Raw genomic sequence first — 21,347 nt, 5'->3', positions numbered from 1 at the left:
AGGGAGCTCCCCCCACAGGCGGCTCCCCAGTCCCGGCGCGGCCCCTCAGGACCCGCTGGCCACCGCGGCCCCGCCCACCGTGCCGGTCCCGCCCCCTCGCGTGCCGAGCTCCCGCGCTCGGAGCACGCTGATTGGCTGTCGCCCAGCGGGGCGGGGCCGGGCGCCCTTAAGAGGCCGGCGCGGGGGCCCGCGCGGCGCGAGGAGGTGCTGCCGGGCGGGTCCCATGCACTGCACCAGGTACGGGCGCGCTGCTCCCGCCCGCCGCGACCCCCGGCGCTGACGCCGCTCCTCCCCTCTGCCTTCCCCGCCTGTCTCCTGCTCGGGATCGCAGCCTCCTCGTGTGCGCGGGAGCGGGTCTGGCGCTCCCCGCCGCTGTGCTGTTCCTGAGGGAAAACGGGATCCTGCGGCTTGGCTCCTGCAGCCCCCCGGCTGGGTCGGAGCAGTAGCCCCGGGGTGGCGGGGCTGCCCCTCCGCGGGGCTCGCTCCTGCTGCCTCTCCCGGGTCTGGGCGGCGCGGCTTGGCTGGTGTTGCGCAGGGGGCGGGCTGTAGCGAGTGAACACGCCTGTGGGGAGCGGGCTGTGCCCGCGGGGCGGCCCGGCCTGCCCTGGAGCGGGGAGTGCGGAGCGTCCGAGCGCTGCTTCAGCCGTGCCGCGGCTGCGAACTTTGACTCGGCAAGTGCTGCACGCCCAGCCCTGGGCAAGGGGTCACCTGTCCCCAGGTAGAGTGGGGAAGCAGAGCGGAGGCAACCGAAGGGGTTCGATAATGGAGGTGTAAGTAATTCCTTGGCTCTGGCTTAATTCTCCTTCGTCGAATGACAGGAGGGAGGAATGAGTGGCGACGGACATCCTTTTCTGGAGCGGGTAAAGCTACAGGAGGGAGTCCTGGCAGAGTCCAGTTTGCTCCTCTTTTGAGGGGTGAGGGAAAGGAATTGGCCCCTGTACATGCAAAGGGCTCCCTGCTTTGCACTTTTTGCTTCCTGAAGCTTTATTTCCTGAATGAGCTCTCAAAGCTTTATTCCTGCTCTCACCTTCAATGCATTCAACCCTCCTCAGCCCTAAAAGGGGAAACCTGCCTCTGTCTGAGAGCTGGGTATCGGCAGACTCTCCGGTGTAGGAAAAAGTTGTCTGGGATATCAAATGAACTGGTAGCTCATAAAAGCACAGGGCTCACACTCATAGTTGGTTATGAAAAGCTCTTGCTATAGTTTTTAGCCTGGAAAAAAGCTCCAAGTTATGCAGCTGGGCTGGGTATTTTATGTCTCTTCATTCTAAAACTCTGAATAACCAAGACTTACTATGAAACCTGACTTCTGAGAAGTTACAGGAATTCAGCTGAATAAATTTCCCTGGGAAAAGATGCAATGCAGATGAAACTGACCTAAGTAAGAGAAGAAGCATTGCATAAATTTAGAAGAGGAAATGGCCTATATAAAGTGTGTGAGCAAAAACTTGGCAAAACCAGGTAGAGATGAGCAGAATAGTGTTTGCAGACAGGTGGATCTGAGGTGTCTTGTGCAGCTGCCTTTGAGCTGAAAGGAGGCACTGCAGAAGGAGTTGGCTGGTGGGTGTGTTGGGATGCAAGCCTTGGCACATGTGCTCTGAATAAACAGATACCCTTGCTGAGTAGATGCTGTGAAAGCCTGCTCAGAGTTGCTGTGTTGGTGTTAGAGGGTGGGGAGTTAAAGGAGAGTGTGGCTCTTGCTTTTTCTTGGCACGGGAGCAGCAATCAAGTCCTAGAGCTGGCTGTGCATGGCTTTGGCGGCCAGAACTCTGCTGCATCACAAGGCCAGTGGTTCTGCTACTGTTGCTGCCTCATCTCTCTCTGTGTGGTGGGAGCAGCTTTGGAGCCTGGCCTGCAGCCAAGCAGGATTTTTATTAAGGGAATACTCTGTGTTTAAAGTCAGCTGCAATACAGTTGACTTAAGGGGGATGTGTGTGATAAATCCATCCAGCGATTTATCCAGAGCCAGACCAAAGAGAGTCTGCCAAAAGCATCCATCTGAACAGCAGTGTAAGGGCAGGAGTGATAGGTGCAGTGTTCCAGGAGCTGCCTGGCTGCAGAGGCAATTCCAGGGCTACATCTGGCAAAGTGCCCTACAATGGATGCATGGAGGGAGAGATAGTGCTGCATCCATGAAGGAGTGGGCTGGGTGCTAGAGGAGAGGCTGCAGTGGAGGGGCACGTGGCCTGTGCCTTCTGGGAGAAGGACTTGCTTCCAAAGCCTCAGTGAACCTCGAGCAGGTGAGTTGTGTTTGGCAGAGCCCTGTGGCTGTATGGATGTTTTCCAGGGGCTTAGTACAAACCCTGTGGAGGCTTGAGGTGCAGACTCTGTGCTGGAGGTAAAACTAGCTGATGTGCCTTCTGAGCTGATGTTTGTTTCAAAGTGGAGGGAAGAAAGCTCCAGAGCAGTCTTGGCTAAGCCTGTGCCCTGCTTCTATGTCATACTGTTGCTATCTTTACAATACTACTTGGAGGTACTTTGGATGGAGCAGTTCTGGGGGACAGTGATGAGCGAAGTGTGTAGTTCAACTGAGCGAGTTTTTTGGCTGACATCCGGGGTTCTGTGAGAGGGGAAGTCAGTTGTGTATGGCAGCTTGTGACAAACTGAGTTCTTACTCCTACAAAAGCTTGTGAAGCCCTGGGAAGAATCTGTCCTGGAGTGAGGAAAGCACAGCAGGAATACTGCTTTACATAGCATTGAAATTTGATAATCTGGGCGTTTTGTGAGCATTGGCAGGACTGAGCCATGGGCTTTGCTTTGGATTGCAAATGCTCTGGAGCCTGCTATTGCTAGCCTGGTAGGACAGTGCCTGCGTCTGTGCCTTCAAAGAGGGGACTCTGTCCCTGTAGCAGTTGGAAGAGCTGTTCAAGGGCACAATAGGCTCTGGTTCTGCCAATTCTGCTGTAGTCTGTTTATCACTGTCTGTAAATCACACCATGCAAGTACCTGCCTTTAATTAAGATGCAAGCTTACTTGGGATGGCTGGGGGAAAGTGATATATCAACTGTCTGACAAAATTTGTATTAAAAGTGCTTTTCTGGCATCAACTGACCCTTCTTCTCGTCTTCCAGAGTATTAGACTATTTCCCTCACAAGCAAGCAATGGCTGTGGACGTTGCGATGCAGCTGTACTTGTGCTCCTCACCTGTGCGAAGAGAGAAGTGTGCCTGCAAAATTGCTCCAAAGCCAAGCAAGCCACTGCGGCCCTGCATCCAGCTGAGCAGCAAAACTGCACTGAGTGGACCAGAAGAGGCAGCCAGCTCCTTCACACACATCAAAGCAAAGAAGAAGGTGTCGTTTGCAGATAGCAGAGGCTTCTCTCTGACAATGGTGAAGGTGTTCTCAGAGTTTGAAGATCCACTAGATATTCCTTTCAACATCACAGAGCTGATAGACAACATCGTGGGTTTGACAACAGTGGAGAAGGACAGCTTTGTCCTGGATTTTGTTCAGCCCTCTGTTGACTACCTGGACTTCAGAAACCGCCTCCAGACAGACTGTGTCTGTCTGGAAAACTGTATGCTAAAGGAGAAATCTATTGTGGGAACAGTGAAGGTGAAGAACCTCGCTTTCGAAAAGACGGTGAAGATCCGGATGACGTTTGACACGTGGAAAAGCTTTGTAGACCACCCATGCCAGTATGTCAAGGATACGTATGGAGGGTCAGATCAGGACACATTTTCCTTTGACATCAGCTTGCCTGAGGGAATTCAGTCACATGAAAGAGTCGAGTTTGCCATTTCCTTTGAGTGCAATGGGAAGGTGTACTGGGACAACAACAGGGGCACAAATTACAGGATCATACGGTCAGAACTGAAGTCTGCCCAGGAAGCTGTCCGTCCCCCACAGGCTCCTGACTTGGACAGTGCATTTGATCAGTTTGGGAGCCCTCGGTGCTCCTATGGCCTCTTTCCTGAGTGGCCCAGTTATTCAGGCTATGAGAAGCTCGGGCCCTACTATTGACCCAAGGACAAAAGCCAGGCTGACTAACTGTTGCTGGTGTGTCTGCAGGCCTTGGGGCTGGTCTGAACACAGGTGTATGAATAGGTGGAAGAAGTATGGCTCTCTGTAGCTTAGCATAAGCCTCCCAGCAAAACCAGATGTGCAGTGCTCCGCTGGCAAGGGGCTTGTAGTCAGAGAAGCAAATCAGGCTCTCCCAGATGATCAGAGGACCAGGGACTGCTCACGTCTCTTCAGCACTTCTTCTTCCTCTTCAGTAAAGATGCCAGTGTCCAGGGAAACACTTCCATGCTTATTACCTGTTCAAGCTGTGTAGTGGTGGCTGCTTTGTATTGCCTGCCTAGTATTAAAAGGCTCTTCCAAAATATGTCCTAGTATTATATTGTTAGTGGGCTCTATTACAGCTGCAGGTTTCTCCTTGCAAAGCCAGCCTGTCCCTGTCAGGAAATAGTGTGGTTGGATTGCTGGGAATGGAGTCCTCTTTGCACATGTCCTTGTAGTGAGGCCCTTCTTACTGGAGGCAGAAAGCATGTTTTGGAAGTGAAAATGCAATGTGATGACAGGAAGTATGGCCCTACAGCCTGCCATATTAGGAGATGTGCCTGTGGGAGAGGATCTGATGTGCTTAGTCACTGGTTGTTATATCAGATGATCTTGAAAATCTCTCATACCATTGGTGTTACCAAAAATAGAGATTAGCTGTAGCTCTGTGGTGCTTGTAACACAGCTGTGGGTTGACATCCTTGGCTGCCTTCTTCAAAACCTTCCTGTTTCTTTAATCACAAGTGATCAATGATGCTTTTTCCCCTTGATGGACATCTGAAGTTGGCTGTGCTGGACCCTGAAAATGTATTTCATCCTCCTGTGGACTGTAAACTAGGGTTTTGTCCAGCTGGGGCCCAGGGTCCTGTGCAGGAGACTCTGCTGGGGTGTTACAGGAGCTAAACACAAACAGACCCCATGGCTGTCTGTGTTGTGTCCTGTACAGGAAGGTGACTGTTGTGTACCTACCATGGTGGAAGTGCCTTGACAGAGAAAGGGGTGGTATGTGCAATCCCAGCAATGCTTTGGGATGAACAGGCTTTGGAATTGGTGCTGCTTTTAAGATCTGGTGATGGTTTGCTACTCCTGTGCCATGGACTGCTTGGCAGATAAAGGTGTAGCACTGCTCACATCTGAGGGTGCTGTGGCTGTCCTGGATGAACGTGCTTGGGCGTCCCTTGCTGCTGGAGCAGTATCTGCCAGTTTGACCTGCAAATGCCCAGACTTTGCATTTCTGACCATAAAAAGTAGCTCACCCCACCTATGCAAAGAACTAGCCGTGAGGAGAATGAGATGTGGGGTTATCCTGACAGCACCCCTGCATGTGAGACAAATCACAGATGTGAACCATCCTGATTAAAGAGGTGTCTCGTCTTCTGGATGTGTGCTGAGGTGGTGAGCTCAGCAGTGCCAAACAGCCTCACAGAGCTTCTTGGGTGCTAACTGAGCAGAATAACTTAATCCCTCAGCTCAAAAGAGAGTGCTGAGCAATTGGTAGAAATAGAGGTCAAGGGAATACTACTTTTTCTAATGCATAAGCTTTATATAATTTTGTGTGCCTCTAGTAGCCTGTGGATGTGCTGGAGACAAGCAACAGGCTAGACTACTTAACTTTGGTAGCATAGCTTTTAATTCTGGAGACTACTGTATAAATACTTAGAAGCTGTTTTACTCTAACCTAGAAGGGATACTGGGATCACTGTTGGATATCAAAAGGGACAGGAGCTTGCAGGAAGAATAGCTGGCCTTCAACTGCTGCTTTTCCAAAATACAGAATCAGTATGTGTCTTCACTGTGCCTGATCACTTAGTCGAGGTGGTGAATCTACCTGCTAGCCCAGAGCTCATCATGTTTGGTTCCTCTATTCAAACATCTTCCCAAGTCAGCCCTTAGAGCCTGCATCTGGTCTCTCTGTAAGGGACTGTTGCCTAGCTTGGCAAACTGAAGGCAAGTTTGAGTGACACTGATACTTTTTATTTATTTAGTGTATGGTGTTGATGTTGTAAGACACTAACTGTAGAAAAGTCCTGTTCTCCTGGCACCTTCTTGTGCCTATGGAGAGCTGTTTGGGAGCCAAAACAAGGCATGTGGGTCTGGGGTGCTGTGGATGGTGGTATCTCCGTGCAGGCTTGTTTTCAGGCTGGGCATCAGGTGTGCTTAGGGAGGAACATGGAAGATAAGCTAGAAGAGCAGTGCCATAAGTAAAGTTAGGCTGGGAACTGACTATTTGATCAATAGCAGTTTAAAAATACTACTTGTGGCCTTTCCCCTTTTCCCTTTTTCCATTGCCAATGTGAACATAGAAGTGAGGGGGTTGCTCTCCTTGCTCTGTGCCTGGAAGTGCCTTGTAGGATGTTTTGCATGTTTGTTTTTAAAAGATATTTTTGTACACAACATTCAAGTGGAAAATGCACTTTATAATTGCCATGTAATGACTCTTTTAAAAATATGGCTCTGTTTTTATCTGATTGTTAAAATAAAGGTGGAACAAAATCTTGGCTGTGTATCTTATTTAAGCACCCATGGGGCTGGGGAGGCGATTTGGACACGGGTCCAGCTTCCTGCAAGTGGCGATGGGCAGGGAGGAGCACACATCCACTCTGAGTTCTGCTGCCCGAAACAGGAAAGAGCTGCCTATTCCTGCTGCCTTCCTGCCGCCACAAATGGCTCCACTACTTCTGCAGCCCTGGGATGGGAGCAGCCCCGACCCTTTTCTCTGTGCTCCGAGCTTTTCCCCATTAATCACTCTGTTCCCCAAGTACTCTTCACTCTTCCTCTGCTTTGCAGTGCTCGGAACAGCCTTTTCGGGTTTCTCTGCTTTTGTTTGGAGTCTGTCTCCGTCCTCCCTCTTGTCCCCTTCCCCCACCCCGGCTTGATCTGGGATCAGTGCTTTACCCTCTGTCTGTGTGCTGGGCTGTGCTGGATGCTGGGAGAGGTGTTGCAGAAGGGGGGGCAGGCTCTTTTCTGATACCGGGGTCAAATGAAAGTTAGACCCTTCTTTACGTCCAAGTAATTATCCCTGTTGTCACTACAGTAAGAAGCACTGGCAGGAACCGTGCCCCTCGGCAGAGAGGGAGCAGCTGCAGTAAATGCCAGCCAGGGCCAGTGTCGGCATTTGACCTGGCTTTCACCACAACGATTGAGCCTCGGCGATGCTCTGAAGGTGTGGTATTTCAAACAATCAAGTGCTGAGTTGGGTGGGATTTGCTGCTTACAGATAAGGTAGGGCGGAAAGCTGTGGGGGCAGGGAAGGAAGGTGTGTGTGTGTTGCTGTGTGCTGGTTTGGGCAGCTCTGTAGGCTGTGCTTCCCAACCTACTGCAGAGCCTTGCACAGAGTGAGCTTGGCCTTCGCTCTATACAGCGATAAAACCGAGCACCTTCTGATTGTGGCTCTTTTCAAGCCTCCTGCTGTCATAAGATGACTATTTTAACCACGGCAGTTCTTTCAATCAAACATACAACATAGGTCTCTTTTAAAAGGTAATTGGATTGTTTTTCTGGCTGCATGAAAAAAAAAAAAAAAGGTGTTTGTGCCCCTGCCTCAGGTGATTGGGGTGGCTTGGCCAGGGCTGTTTTCACATCTGAATGCTGGCCCAAGCTCATGAATGAGAAAACTGCAGCAGACATTTCCTGTAACAGCTTTGTGGCTGAAAGCCCCATGTGAGGACAGTTTCAGTTTAGGACAGAAGGGAAGTCCAAGGCATCCAGCACAGCTGAGGAGATGGTGCAACATTAGAAGGGCCAAGAGAGCTCAGCTCTGGGATTTCTTACCTAAACCAGGTGTTATATGCTAGGTGATACAGATATTGCAATTGCTGCATTCATAAAGCCTTTGGTGACAGGTGTGACTGTGTACTTGCTGGTTAATATATGAAGATTTCTTAGAATGCTCGTGCCATTGCACCCCCTCCCCCTTTTCTCTGAAGTTCCCAAGCCTCTGTAGCCCGAGGGATTTCGGTGCTGCCTCTGGGTAGAGATAACTAAACTGTGGTATCATGCTGATGTTGGATGTGTTTGGAGGTTCAGGTTTCCAAAGTTTGTGTTTTGGGGACAGTTTGGTAAAGGAGAGGAGGGCAAGTATTTCCCTGCTCCACATCCACCTCCCTTTGCCAATCTCCCATTAGCCTGGGGATGCTGTCCTACAGGGGAGCAGCTCTGCTGAACCACTGCTGTCACTATAGCACACTGGATTGCAGGTCCTGGGTACAGTGATGAAGGCAGGATGCTGGCTCCCTGCACCTGCAGCCTGGCAGAGCAGGGTCCACAATGTTGTATGAGCACCCCACATTCTTGCTTCAGATGTTTGCCAGGGGGACCCATGTGGGGATGCTCTGGGGAAAAACTGCCCAGAATGAGATCATATGCAGAGGCATGTGTCTCTTCCAAATCATGAGAAAGTAAATGTGTCCAGATAGTACTTTGCTACTGGACCAAACTTTTCCTTGGTTTTAAACGTAGCTCTTAGAGGCATTTGCAGTGAAGAGTGACCTGTGGAAGATGTGTCTGCCTTGCAACTGGAGGGCAGCATAAGAGGGGAGAAAACTAGAACGTGTCATTTCCCAACAGCAGTCAACTGTTCTTCTTCAGTTTCCACAAAGCAGCAGCAAATGAGCCTAAGAGACTTGGTCTTTGGGGGGAAGTCTCTTGACCACAAGGCAAGGGATAAAGGGGGCTTTCAGCATGTCCCATGGAGTTTTCTGTTGCTCTGTAGTGTCTCCCTTGCTCGGGCACTGCCCTTTTCTCTCTTACACACCATGATGCTGTTTCCAGTGTAACCATCACCAGACTCAAGCATCGGTTTGATTTCACAGTGTCTTCCACAAGCTTGTGTGTGGTCACAGGGGGCAGGAAGGGCACTTGTATAGTGGGAGGAAGCTGTGCTGAGGACACAGCTCTCAGCAGCACCAAGAGCACCCTGTACCCCTGGGAACAGCACAGAGCTTTGCCAAAAAGCCAGCAGCATGGGGCTGGGTTGCGATGCTCCCAAACTCCCCTGGTGTTTCCACAGACTTGTTCCTACTGGGCAGTTCAGCTGGCTCTAAACTATTGCAATAAACCATATTTATGTCCTTGGGTTTTTTTGATGGAACTAAGCTTCAAACCAACTTCTCTGGCCCAGCAAGGTTCTGCTGCTCTGCAGCCAGAGAAGCTGCCTAGCCCGTCTTTATCCTCCCCCTTGGAGGGGCACCCTGCCAAACAGTTAGCTGTCTTTAAAGACTGGTTATTGACATTTACACAAGGCTTAAAGAAAGAAAAAGGGTGTCTTTGTGGAAAAATAATTGCAGCTGGCCTGTTCCTTTGGCACAGATAAGTCAGACTAGTCACCAGTTTAAGTACTTTGGCTCCTGGAATGGGATATGGGGAAGCCCTTCCAGCCAATGCATTAGTCACAGATCTCTTCTCCACTCTGATGCTGCTATGCAGTCTCAGGAGAAGGGAAGGCTCAAGCTCTGTAACTCAGGAGAAATATGTTTCAAAGGCATAAGAAGAGGGTGAAACATGCCTAAATGCTTTGATAGTTCTCACTATTTCTGGTGTGGGAGTCTTGTTGAGACCATGGTCATGTCTTCTACCTAATGAATCCTTGACAGGCTCAAGTGGGAGGAGGTCTCTAAGATGTCTGCTCCAAACAAAACCACAGCTAACTGCAGTCACTCAAGGCCTCATCCATGTGGATGAATTCAATGATGTTGTAGTCTTGACAAAACACCTGGTTTCTTCCAGCTCCTGGACAGATTCAGGACATACAGATTTGGGGGTACAAGGTAAGCAGCCACAGGACAAAAATATTTCAGGGCTGGTCAAGTCCTAATATGTGTAGTTTGGAGCAAGGGAGCAGCTGCTATGTGCATGCAGCAAGGCACTTGCCATCCTTCAAGGCATCCTGCAGTAAAAGGTAGAGCCGTATTCCCAGTATAGTTGCTGGAAAACCCCACTGTCAAGAGTCAAAGGCCTAAATTGACCTACAGCTCACCTTCCAGTCTGAGCAAAACAGAGCCCAGTTCCCCTCCCAACACTCAATATTTAGCAGTTGGGAACTCATCATCTCCTGCACCTGCCTTCCATCATTACGGCCCCTGCCAAAACAAAACTGGAGTGTTATCAGCAGGAGTTTAATTCCATGGTGTTTGTGTGGTGACACTCCAGTGCTAGAGAGACAGTCACTTTCATAGGAAGAAATACAATAGCCCTCTCAGTCCACTGAGGGTTTTATGACCATCCCCTTTCACATGGTGTTCCCATGGACACCTGGCAGGTGCTGCTTCTCCTGCATTTCCCTACTTGCTATGATTTATTGGCATCTGAGTGGCCATCAGAATTGCAGTGTTTCTTTATCCATGAGCTTGGCAGAATGTGTCCCTGATGGTGTTGCAGGCCAGGGTTCAGGGCAGCTATATGTGGAGTGACACCTTCCACCCCTCATGCAACAGCACACTAGGTCACTGGGCTAGGAGTTATTGGAGCAGGTCTCCCTCTTGGGCTGAGGACTGTCACAGTCCAGCTTTATTTTCTCCAAGAAGCTGTCTCTGAGCAGATCAAGTCACAAAAAGGAGGCAAACTAAAACCATATAAATCTACCAAACCCTCTACTCCTCCGTAGTGGCTTTGGCAGGAGAAGAATTTCACTTCAGAAACCAGAACAATTATCTCTTGAATGTTTTATAGCCATGCAAGCAATCATAGCAGACACACACTAACTTCTGAGTTGGTGATCAACAAGATCTCTTAGACAACCAATGAATCTACGCACAAATCTTTCAATGCTTCTAAATGCCCTGCAATAACAGCCCAGTGCTGATAAACAGTGAGCCGTAAAGCCAGCAGGGATGCACTCCTGGGGGGTTAATAGCAGGATGACTGAGCATTTTAGTAATTTTCCCTTTTTTTACAGGACAGCAATGCAGCAGCAAGGCAAGTTACAACAAGCACTCAGAGATAATGCCTGGTCTGGTGGACATCTGCAGGTGAGTGATCCAGGCTGCAGGCCTCTCCTGGAGTGGAGAATATGGTTTCTCAGTGTAGGGCCTGGGACAAGCCCCTAATGCTGGGTTACACAACCTGGCATCAGAAACACTCACTGCTCTTGCTTTCTGTGTGCTGGAAGGGCTAAATCTATCAAAGCTGCAGCTGGAAACAGCTTGGGAAAATCCTGCATCACATTTGAATGTCTGGGATGAAAGGGTGCCAGCATGCTTGCACATCATGCCAAGCTGAGCCAGCAGAGGCTCTCAGGTTTCTTCTGTCTTTTTACAATTAAGGTCATGGTCAGCATTAAAGCACTGCTCAGATCCCCGTACTTTGCAGCTGCACGGCCATGCTGGAGAAGGTGCAGCTCCTTTGAACACCTCTAAGCCAGCTGTCAATTTAAGCCATGCTTTTCAAGGGGCTGGGAACTGGCTGCAGGTCACTGCTGACTGATCCCCTTGGTCTTCTGTGTCTCAGTGGTCCCTTTGCTGAGTGGAGTCATGCCAGCATTCTAGCCTAGCACATGCAGTTATTAATCTCTTCTTACCATCAGCCAGCTCCCTACAGCAAAGCCCCCCAGTGATGACAAGCATCTTCCCCCATCCTGCAGAAAGAGCAAGGGAGAAAGACAATTAACAAAATGAGAGACCTGCCAGAGTCTGGAAAAAGCACCCATCTGGCAGGATCTAGCAGCTCCACCCTCAGGGAATCTGCATTTCTGACACTCAATCTGCCTGCTTGAGGGAATACCCTCCTAGAATCAGCCACAAGCAGAGAGACTTGTGAGCCAGTTCTGTACAACTTGGTCTAAGTAAGGGTCCTCCCAGCTCTATCTCCAGCCAAACAAAAACAAAGGCTCTTTTCTTCTGAAATATACAGGAGCTCATGAGCTAACCTGAAGCTGTATTTTCAGCTCTGACACTGCTTTTCGGCTCTGCTGCTTGTGTTTGTGCTTGGCTGCTTCCTCCTTTCCAAATTCCAGAGGTGGGTTGCCTTTGTTTCCTTAAGAAAGAAGGAAGAAATTTGGATATGGTCTTATAGGAAAAGATCAGATGCAGTTTATAGCACCTTGCACCAAAGGAGCACTGAGAACAACTCGAATCATCAGACTCATCTGAGCTTGAGTCAGTAGCCAGATTTTTCTGAGGTGCGGGTGACCCAGTAAGAGGGATAGGTGAGCAGTCACCAAGGCGGGTTCCCAGCTGCAGTATAGACCCTGAGAACAGAAAATTTTCAATCCTGGAGACATCTCCATAACTCAGACTTTTCCACTGATTGGAGAGAATGATCTCTTCTTTGGTATAGAGCAGCTCTGCAGCCCAGCAGACCAAGCTGTAAATGGAGCCCCAGCGAACCAGACTACTCCAAACTGGTGCAGTTTTTGAACTGTGGGGATGAATCATCCAAATAACTTTCTTCAGGCAATACAGGGAACAAATGTCACTAACCATGTGAAAATTGAGACCATATGCTTCTAGGATGTTTTTAGAAAGGAGTATCCTTGACAGAGCTAGAGTCACTTCAAGGCTGGTTCCCAGGCCAGACCCCAGCAGAGCAGTCCCTCCTCTGCTGGTTCCAGGGAGTCTCTCTTGACTCTGGCCATTATTTTCACTGCGGCCAGTATCTTGAGACTCAGCAGTGGGAAGCAGATGTTCAATATGTGGAGGGATCTCCACAGGTTGCTGAGTTGGATGCAGTCGTCAGGGCCTTTGAGAGGTTCTCTGAACCTTTCAATTTAGTCACTGATTCGGCCTATGTTGCAGGGGTGGTTGCCAGAGCAGAACACGCTGCCCTGAAGGAGGTCTCTAACCCAAAATTGTTCGAGTTGCTTTCTAAATTAATATATACTGTTTCCCACAGGAAGCAACCATTTTTCGTGATGCATGTGAGGTCGCACACAGATCTCCCCGGCCTATTTTTCTCCACTACCTGGTGAAAGGCTGCAAGTCCTTCAAGGCCAAGACAGAGCTTGTGTTTTGTTTGTTTGGAAAAAAATAAATACCAGAAAAAAAACAGATGTCTGAGAACTGCCTCTGGCATCTCCCATCTGTGCATGAAGGCAACTCCTCCACAGCAGCAGCAGCCTCTCCTTCCATTTGGCAGGTGTTGTCTGGACCGGAGCCATAGGTACAGGATCTATTATCTGTTGAGTACGAAAAGGAGAGGTGGTTGCCTGGCACAGCCTTGTACTTCAACAGCTGATCTGATAACAAAGAGGTGTTGACCTCTGTTCTCTGTGCTTCATTCCCTGAAGAAGCAGGGTGATCATTACTTTTTCTTTCCATGAGGAAGCTGTTGGATATAACCTGGCACCTGAAAGGGTTTTTTTCACTATGCAATTAGGAATTTAGGGTTCTTTCACATTCTGAAAGGTGGCATTTTGTCCCTCTTGGGAGGCCTGTCCCTCATCATGCAGCTCTCTGCGTGCCATTAGTTGCAACCACATGTGCGTGTGCCAGAGCCTCCCCAATGCTTTGACCTGGTTACCCCACCCTGAACAACCTTGGCTACAGCACCCACAGTTCCTGAGGGCATGCACCAATGGCTGGGAATCCGGGAGAAGTCAAAGTGAGCCCTAATAAGGCTAGGCAGCTAGTTATTACTAAGCTGCTATTTCTACTGCAAGAAGCCCTGGAGCAGCAAAACTGCTCACTTCATGTATGTTCATTAGCAGCATGGATAAGAGCAGCATTGATTGCAGGCTATAATTAGATCTCTGGGACCTTTTTGGGCCGGCTTTCTCTGGCATTGTGCTACTTTGAAAGGACTTCCAGTTTCTTTTCTGAATGGTTGGGATGGCATTTCCCTATTCAGCAGATTTGGGACCGTTTCTGTTTCTGCATTGTGGCTCACAGAGCGCTCCCAACTTGGTGCCACAAGTGCCACACCACAGAATTAGCAAAAGCTCCATTGTTTGACCACTCCTGGTCCCTTGAGTTGTAGAGTTGGCCCAACTGCAGCTCTCTTCTTAGAACTTCATGGCCTACCTGCCAGGCAGCCCTCTCTGCTTCACTTAGCTTGCCAAGATGTAGTTTTGTGAGTACCTTCCTGTAGTGATGACTGATTCTCCTGGAGTCACTTTCTTAGTGTGTTCTGTGCAGCCAGCCTAGAGCATTCCCAGAAGAAATGGATGCACTAAGCCAGCACTAAGCACGTACTCGGGGCATGGTGGCCTACATGGAAATTATTACTCCTCTCTTGGAATGCTGGAAAACAGCCTCAGCATCCACTCTGTGAAAAATCAGGGCAGGAAGAGTCAAGGGAAAGATGCACAGCATGAAGGACTGGAGTTGAGATATCAACAGTCCACGTGGCAAACGGGACCCAAGGGTGTCTCTGCTTGTGGTTTCCTCTTCCAAATGCTGGTGTGCTGGAGACAACCATTAAGCACGGCCCTGTGGTGGGCATCTTTCCTTGCCATGTTCACAGACCGTGCCTGGATCTTCTCGTGTACTGCCCACTCGCAGCTGGCAGGCAGGGGCAGAGGTGCTGGCAGCCCATCTGGGATTACGAAGCCAGAGGCAAACATGCACACACCAGATCTTGGCTGACCTATGTGCTGAAGGAGGGTATCTGAGGAGGGAAATTTGCACCTCTGGTTTTGAACCCAATACATCTGGTCCAGGTAGCTCGGTTTGCAAACTGCAGTTTGAGATGCAAATTGAGCCCTGGATGGGAGCCCAGGGAGACAAGAGGCCGCGAAGTGCCAACCTTTGGGATAAAAAAAGGCACAAAGACGGGTGGTGCCAGCCAGGTGAATGGACACTTGGGAGACATAGCAGGAGCCGGGAATTGCTGATCTTTTTGATAACAGAGCAGATGAAGAGGGGTGATGCCAGCAGAGAGGAGGCTAGGAGCAGGGGCTCCGGAGGAAGAGCGATGACGCTTGTGTGTGGGTAGATTTTGAAGCTAGAAAAGGCCAGAGGTTCCATTGTTGGGAGTCCTCCTCGAAGGCACCAGCTCCAGGTGTTTCTGTGTTACTGTGCCATGAGTAAATGGCTTTATGGAAAGAGACGTCTGAGAGTGCTATGGGAAAGCTGGGGTCAAACTGGGAAGGAAGCCTGGTCTGACAGTGTGTGAGTGGAGTGTGCAGGGAGTCAAGTGGGGCACCTCTTGGGTCACTGGAGCCACAACTGTGAAGGGGCTTCGGTCCCAGCAGTCTGGCCTTGGGAGTGTGGCTGCCAGAGTCTCCTGAAAGGTCAGACTGGGAACTTTCCTTAACACCCAAGGCCAAACCGACTGAGATTAAAGCATATTTTTGAGTGGCACTCATTTGAGGACAGAAATTCACCCAGGACAAAACGTTTTGGAGATGAGCCTCTTTAGTGTTCCTGGCTTCATGTCGGAGACTTGTTGACCTCATGCTGATGTGTGACCTGAACCAGAAATGAGTGCCTGCCTCTTTGCAATACCTTCACACAGCAGTACAAACTCTGACCCACCCAATGCATGTTAACCATGCTATTTTCTGCAACGTCAACATGAATTTTATCTATTGTTTATCCTTCAAAGCTATGCAAATAATTTGAAATAAGTTTATCTTTATGCCATAGCCTCCCCTTCCCTTCTCTCTCTATTCCCTGATCTTAAACTGCTGCTCTACCAGTTTAAAGCTAAAGCATTTTAATGTTAAAGCTCTGCTCTAGCAAACGACTTTGTGAAACTATTTGCTTACGTTTTATATTTGTTCTCTGTGTGAGATCTAAGCCAGATCTGCTGAGGTTAGTGGCTCTCACAGGGGTTTATTGCCTGTTACTCCTCTGAACCCAGGAAGAACCAGTCCAGCAAAGGGAGCAGGTGTTTTATTCTGATGTTTTTTTTAATTACCTATATCAGCTGTTCACGTGCAAACCACACTGTCTAGCCACAAGGTCATCATTGGTAGAACATGGCTTGGCTGGACCTGAGAAACTTTATGATAAGCAAGGGGTGAAAAAGAAATTCCAAGCCTGAGTTTCAGAGGCCACCACAGGTTCTGACCCAGTTCATGCTGATCAGCTGCCAAAAATTTAACCAGCAGAGAATGAGCTTCTCTGTGCCAAGACAACCATGGGTTTTTGGCAAATTGGTCTGGCAGGATGAATGGATGGCCACAATCATTTCGTTCCAAGGCATTTGATACGGCAATGCTTAGTTTGCACTGGAGCCAAAGTCCTTCAGTTTAGCAACAAAAAGCCGGCAGCCTTTCTAATGTAACCTGATACCACTATTTAATGTCTACTGTGTCAATTATTAACAGAATTCCACCCAATGCCTTATCACTGGGATGCTGAAAAAATTTACTTCCAAGGGCAGGATCGATACCCTTTGCCTAACCTAGGTTTTATAATTCCCCCAATACTTTAGCCTTACTTACACTTTTAAATTGTCAAGCACGATGTAGCTTACTGCCCTTCCATGAAAACTAGAACAAGGGGAAGAAAGTCACTGCTCTGTGTCTGCTGGAAGAGAACAGGCTGGGGGGGAGGCAGAGAGGGCAGTTCCATTTTCTGTTGGTGTAGTTTGCACTGAAAATGCACACACCTAAAAAGAAATGGAATGTTTAAGGGACAGTCAGGCAGGGACATGTTTACAAGGTAAAGAAAATCCTTTTCTGGCCAGACAGTAGCTCAGGCTGTCTCTGCCTTTTGCAGGCCACTCTCTCATACTATCTCCTCCTTGCCCTGCACTCCTGTGGCAAATTCCCTGATAGAAATCCCAATTTCAATTCTTCCATTCTCCTCTTGGTCTCCTCTCCCTGCCTTGGTTTCTCTCTGGAAACCTACTTCTACTAAAGGGGCACATCATACCCTCCTCACTTCTACTGGGGCAAGCCATGCCCTAGGTTGCTCCCAAGATGTCCACAGCTAAGTGGTACCCAGACATCTGGGTGCTCCTGCTACCATGCAGGCTGAGCAGCAAACCCTGCCCTGACGTGAGAAACGTGACAGCCATGCTGCTCAAGGGCCTGGCTTCTCACCCAATAATTGGCTTGAAGAAGGAGAAAAAATTGTTTGCAAGAGTATCATGGAGAGACATCAGGACAGGGTTATTAATAACAGGCAAGACATAACCTGCAGGCCACATGTCACAGGGCTGCGTGGTGAGGCCATCGTGTGGGATGTGCAACTCAAAGTGACTTCATGGCAGAAGAAGAGAGAGAGGCAGACCTAACCCTTACTCCTGTGGACCTGCACCTACTCAGCCTTTACACTGAATATCCTGCTGCTTTGTGATGTTGTTAGGCTGGCAGCCTGCCTGCCTGACCCCTGTATCTGCTAACTGTCGGGGAAGTCCCTCTATCCTCAGGACTGCAGATCCAGGTGCTTTTTCCCTAGAATATACTGCATTTATTTGTGGCACCTCAAGAATTTTCCTTTCCCTGTTTTCTGGCCAGCTTCTCAACTTTTCCAGGGCAGCTTGGATTATTATTTTACACCATGTTCAAAACCCTAAAAAGTTACTTGAAGTGAGTGCACTCACTTGCCATTGAGACATGCCATCTCAAACTCCCCTTTACACAGCCGTCACTTTTGCACACAAACCACAGCTTTCTTTCCATGGGATCTGCTATCCAGCGCCTCACATGTCTCTGGGGATAATCCACCATTCCTCACAAATCATTCCCCCATGGAGTTCAAGTGTGTCCCTTTACTGCCAGCACTATGCTGGCTCCCGCTTTACAGATTTCTTCATTTCATTATGTTACCAAAAAGTGAAATAATTTCACAGTATTTACAAACTACCCTTCTTCCCAGACTTCACCATGACCAGGAAAGGGAGGAAGATGCTACTCTAGTTTCATTTACTTGAGGAAGTGTTTGGCATGTGGCTAAAGAGCAGAATATGGGACAGTTAAACAAGGACAGTGTATATGTATAGCCAAGCTGCCAACAGGACCAAACAAATCTGCCTAGACAAACAGCCTCTTACTTTCCATGGGGTGACTCCCAGGAAAGACCCAACTGCCCATGTGGGAATCACCTTCCATGTGGACAGCTTCCTGTGCTAGGGACGGTCTCAGGGGTGACTCCATCCACATATCCACCCTGCTGAGACAAGATGCCCTGCACAGGGGCCCAGCTAAACACCTTGGGCCCAGCTAAACATCTATGTGCAGAGGACATGGAAAGGGGCCAGTGATCTGGGAGGGACTGGCAGCCATGCTGAGGGACGAAAAAGACAGCCTAGGAGAAGCTGGAGAAGGCTGAGAAGGGAAGGATTCTCCTTGATGGCTTTGCTCTCCCCTCATGCCGCTTCCAATACACAGCCACCAGGAGAGCAGTGGTGGATTGGTGAGAGGATGTTCTTGTGGACTGGGGGAGGAAAGAGGGACCTGGATAAGGAGCCCCAAGGCTCCTGCCAAGAAGGCAAGTAGAGATGCCCCAGCGTCACAAAATGGGAATTATGGGAGACTAAGGCTGAAGAAGGAAATAGCAGTGAGAGGCCTTTTCTGTTTCCAATGTGTGCCTTCACAAGTCTGAGGAAGAACAGCAGAGTTCCTCAGGCTCACCAAGATTATCCTACTCCACCACAGTGCTCCACATTAGAGGAGAGTGAGGAACTAGCGAGAGGTCACTCCTCTCCCTAAGACACAGCAGCAGCCACAGACAAGGATGCCTCAAGGTGAGGCAAGCTGCACATTTCTCACCTAACCAGCAAGCAGCACCATCCACCAGATTCCCCAAGGAAAGGAGGAGAAAAATATGTGTCACACCCTGACCAGAAGCCAGCCAGCAGCTCTCAGTCACAGCAGCTGTCATAGAACTGCAAAGTAACCCCGGGGTTTAGCTGAGCCAAACCCTGTTGCACCAAAATTACTTTAGTAAAGCATATACTACTCCAAGTCAGAAGGCCCACAGGAAACACCCAATGGGAAACGTAAAGTCTCCCCAAAGTTGCTTGTAGGGTGGGTTAAGAAGCCTTTCCTTAGGTGGCCATGAATAGCCATGTAAACACAGGGCAGCAGAATCAGCTGTGGTTTTGTTGGAGTCAGCTTTTGCCTTTTTGGAGGCAAAAAGTTCTCCCCATGAATTAATATTAAGTCTCTTAGGACCAGGGTTTTCATGAAAATAGTCTGGGCCAAGGAATGGGCTGGTTAAGAGGAAAATTAAGATATTTAAAAGGCCAAACATCAAGTGTTTGAAAACTGCATGATGAAACATGTGGAAAAATCCAAACCGAAGTATCCCCTGAGCCTTGATTCATATTCTCTTTGACCCTCCATCCTGGTCTGGGGTGAGGAAAGAATGAAAACATTGCCATTTTCATGGCACAGGCAAGCCCCTCCCTACAAGAGCGTTTGAATTCACCAAGGGAGAGGCCTGAAGGCTTGCAGGGAGCAGTGTCTGCCTATGACACAGCTATGTCTTTCTTCCCACTGAAACAAACCCAGGCACTTCACTTAGGCTTTTCATTTGCTCTTCAGTGAGTTTGTTTAACCAAAAAGAAAGATTAGCATGGAAAAAATGTTTCTGTGGGTGCTGCATTGGAGTCCGGGGCTTCCTTGACTCATAGTGTTGGCAGACCAAACCCTGGGCTTCAAAATTGGAACCATGCCTTGGAGTCTTTAAAATCCCATTGGAACTCAGGCCCGTCTGTCTGGAAAGGCTCTGAGCCAGGCTCTAAGCCTGCTGCTTCTTACCCAGGGTAGGGTTGTTACTGCCTGTTGGCTCCAAACCTTTTCCCTGGTGAGAGCAGTCATATTTTCCCCAGCTGCTGCAAGTTTCCTTTCCTCAGTTAACCCTCACACCAGAGGCAGCTGTGGACTCACAGGATACCTATCCTCTCCCTTGGTGTGAATCCCCTGGAGGGAGATGGGGAGAAGACAGCCTTCCTTCTCACTGCCTCCACAGCACAGGGTAACATGAGCATGTGCCAGTATTCCCCTCTCTGAGATAAAATGGACATTTTATTTGCAGACACAGAATGCATGAGCCAGCCTTCCCACCATTCTCCTGCCTCCAGTAGTGTTGGGTCAGTGATGCTGTTAAAGCACGGAAACAACTGTCTTGCATGGAACTAACACAGATTCACAGGCCTTCTCTGTGAGAACTGATCCCAAGAAGTCCAGCAGCAATCAGTGCTGAGACCCAGAGATGGGAGGAGCCTGGAAAGGTAAGGGAGGTGAGGTTTCCCAAGAGGCAAGGAAGAAATGGCATCTTTCTTCAGTGAGTTCATGAGGTTGAGATGGCAGCCTGCAAAGATGGGCAAGGACATGCAGTGCTGGGCCTTGCTGTGGAGGATCTGTTCCATGACCTTCCCAGGCACAGGGGTGAGGCTGACAGGTCAGTGATTCCCAGGGTCCCCCTTTCTACCTTTTCTAAAGATGGGTGCAATATTCCCCTTTTCCAGTCACCTGGGGCTTCAGTTGCGTGCTGTGCCTTGTGGCAGGTGGATCGAGGGGTCGGAGCAGCTCTCAGCAGCCTTTGCACAAATGGTTTAATGCAGAGAGAACGAAGGTCAGACAGGACACAGAGAAGAGGGAAGCCTGGACAACTGCCCAAGACCACTGAGGAGCAGTCTGACTGAGAAAGATCAGCCCTACAAAGCTCTAAGGCCCAGCACTGCTTCTCTGCATTTGCTCTTGCAGCAAGAGATGTGTGACAGTCTCCCCGCCCAGCTCTTGCTGGTGAATGTGACCGCAGAGGAATGCTGCGAAACAAAGGCATTCATAAGACATGAAGGCTATGGTGGACTTTTTGGTGATGATCACCACTTTTTAAACCTGTTGGCAATGATTTCAGATTTGGCATTGTCCCCATCAACTCATCTAATGAGCCTGTGCTGGAGTGAGAACCTCACCATCTTCCATATAGGGAATCAAACCTTGTGTCACTCCCTGCTCCCCTGTCCTTGTGTTTCTAAATCCTGTTTAAAAACAAGATGTTTCTGAGTTCAGACTCCCTTAGTGAAAGCCATATGAACTGCTGCTATCCAAAACAGTTTGATTGAATTGTGTACACTGAAAGACTGTAAAACTGGAATCAGAAGGCCAGTCAATTCAGGAGTGGTTAAAATGGCTGCAAAACTATTCCCTCTTCATTTCGGTTGCTTTCTCAACTAGTGCCTGCCAAAGGAGACAAATGCTTTTTAATTATTAATTCCTCTCAGTTGCTAAGTAGACTAGTACCAACCTAGCTGAAGTCTGACATATTTGCCTTTTTAAAATATGTTTTTAAATAAGCACACTACATTTCCTTAAAAAAACATCTTTGCTGTGCAAAAGAGCAAAAGCCAGCAGTCTGTGTTTAATTGAGTCCCTCTGTGTTTGGCTTACGTGCACTTTAGGAGACTGACAGAAATATGCAAACATGGGAACAGAGCCAGCTTTTGCAAAGTTAATGAGGAAAAAAACCCACAGTCACTGCTTCCGCAGAAGCACTGCCTCCCATGAACTG

The 21,347-nt window shown here is 49.0% G+C and overlaps 1 protein-coding gene across 3 annotated transcripts; it reads left to right on the top strand.

Moving 5' to 3' along the window:
- Positions 1-172: 172 nt before the first annotated feature.
- On the top strand, positions 173-6,489 carry PPP1R3B (protein phosphatase 1 regulatory subunit 3B). 3 transcript variants are annotated; one of them, XM_058838633.1, is made up of 2 exons: positions 173-237; positions 3,072-6,489. In XM_058838633.1, exons 1-2 carry the CDS (start codon positions 224-226, stop codon positions 3,961-3,963), a joined length of 906 nt encoding a protein of 301 aa, XP_058694616.1. In that variant the 5' UTR covers positions 173-223; the 3' UTR covers positions 3,964-6,489. The 3 variants fall into 3 exon arrangements, with proteins under 3 accessions (XP_058694616.1, XP_058694617.1, XP_058694618.1); XM_058838634.1 differs by lacking the exon at positions 173-237 and adding an exon at positions 245-770; XM_058838635.1 differs by lacking the exon at positions 173-237 and adding an exon at positions 785-2,240.
- The last annotated feature ends 14,858 nt before the right edge of the window (positions 6,490-21,347 follow it).

This window comes from Poecile atricapillus, chromosome 4 (assembly GCF_030490865.1).
Source record: "Poecile atricapillus isolate bPoeAtr1 chromosome 4, bPoeAtr1.hap1, whole genome shotgun sequence".
Taxonomy (NCBI): Eukaryota; Metazoa; Chordata; class Aves; order Passeriformes; family Paridae; genus Poecile; species Poecile atricapillus.
The sequence above is the reverse complement of the archived record's forward strand: the minus strand, read 5'-3'. Positions and strand labels throughout refer to the sequence as shown.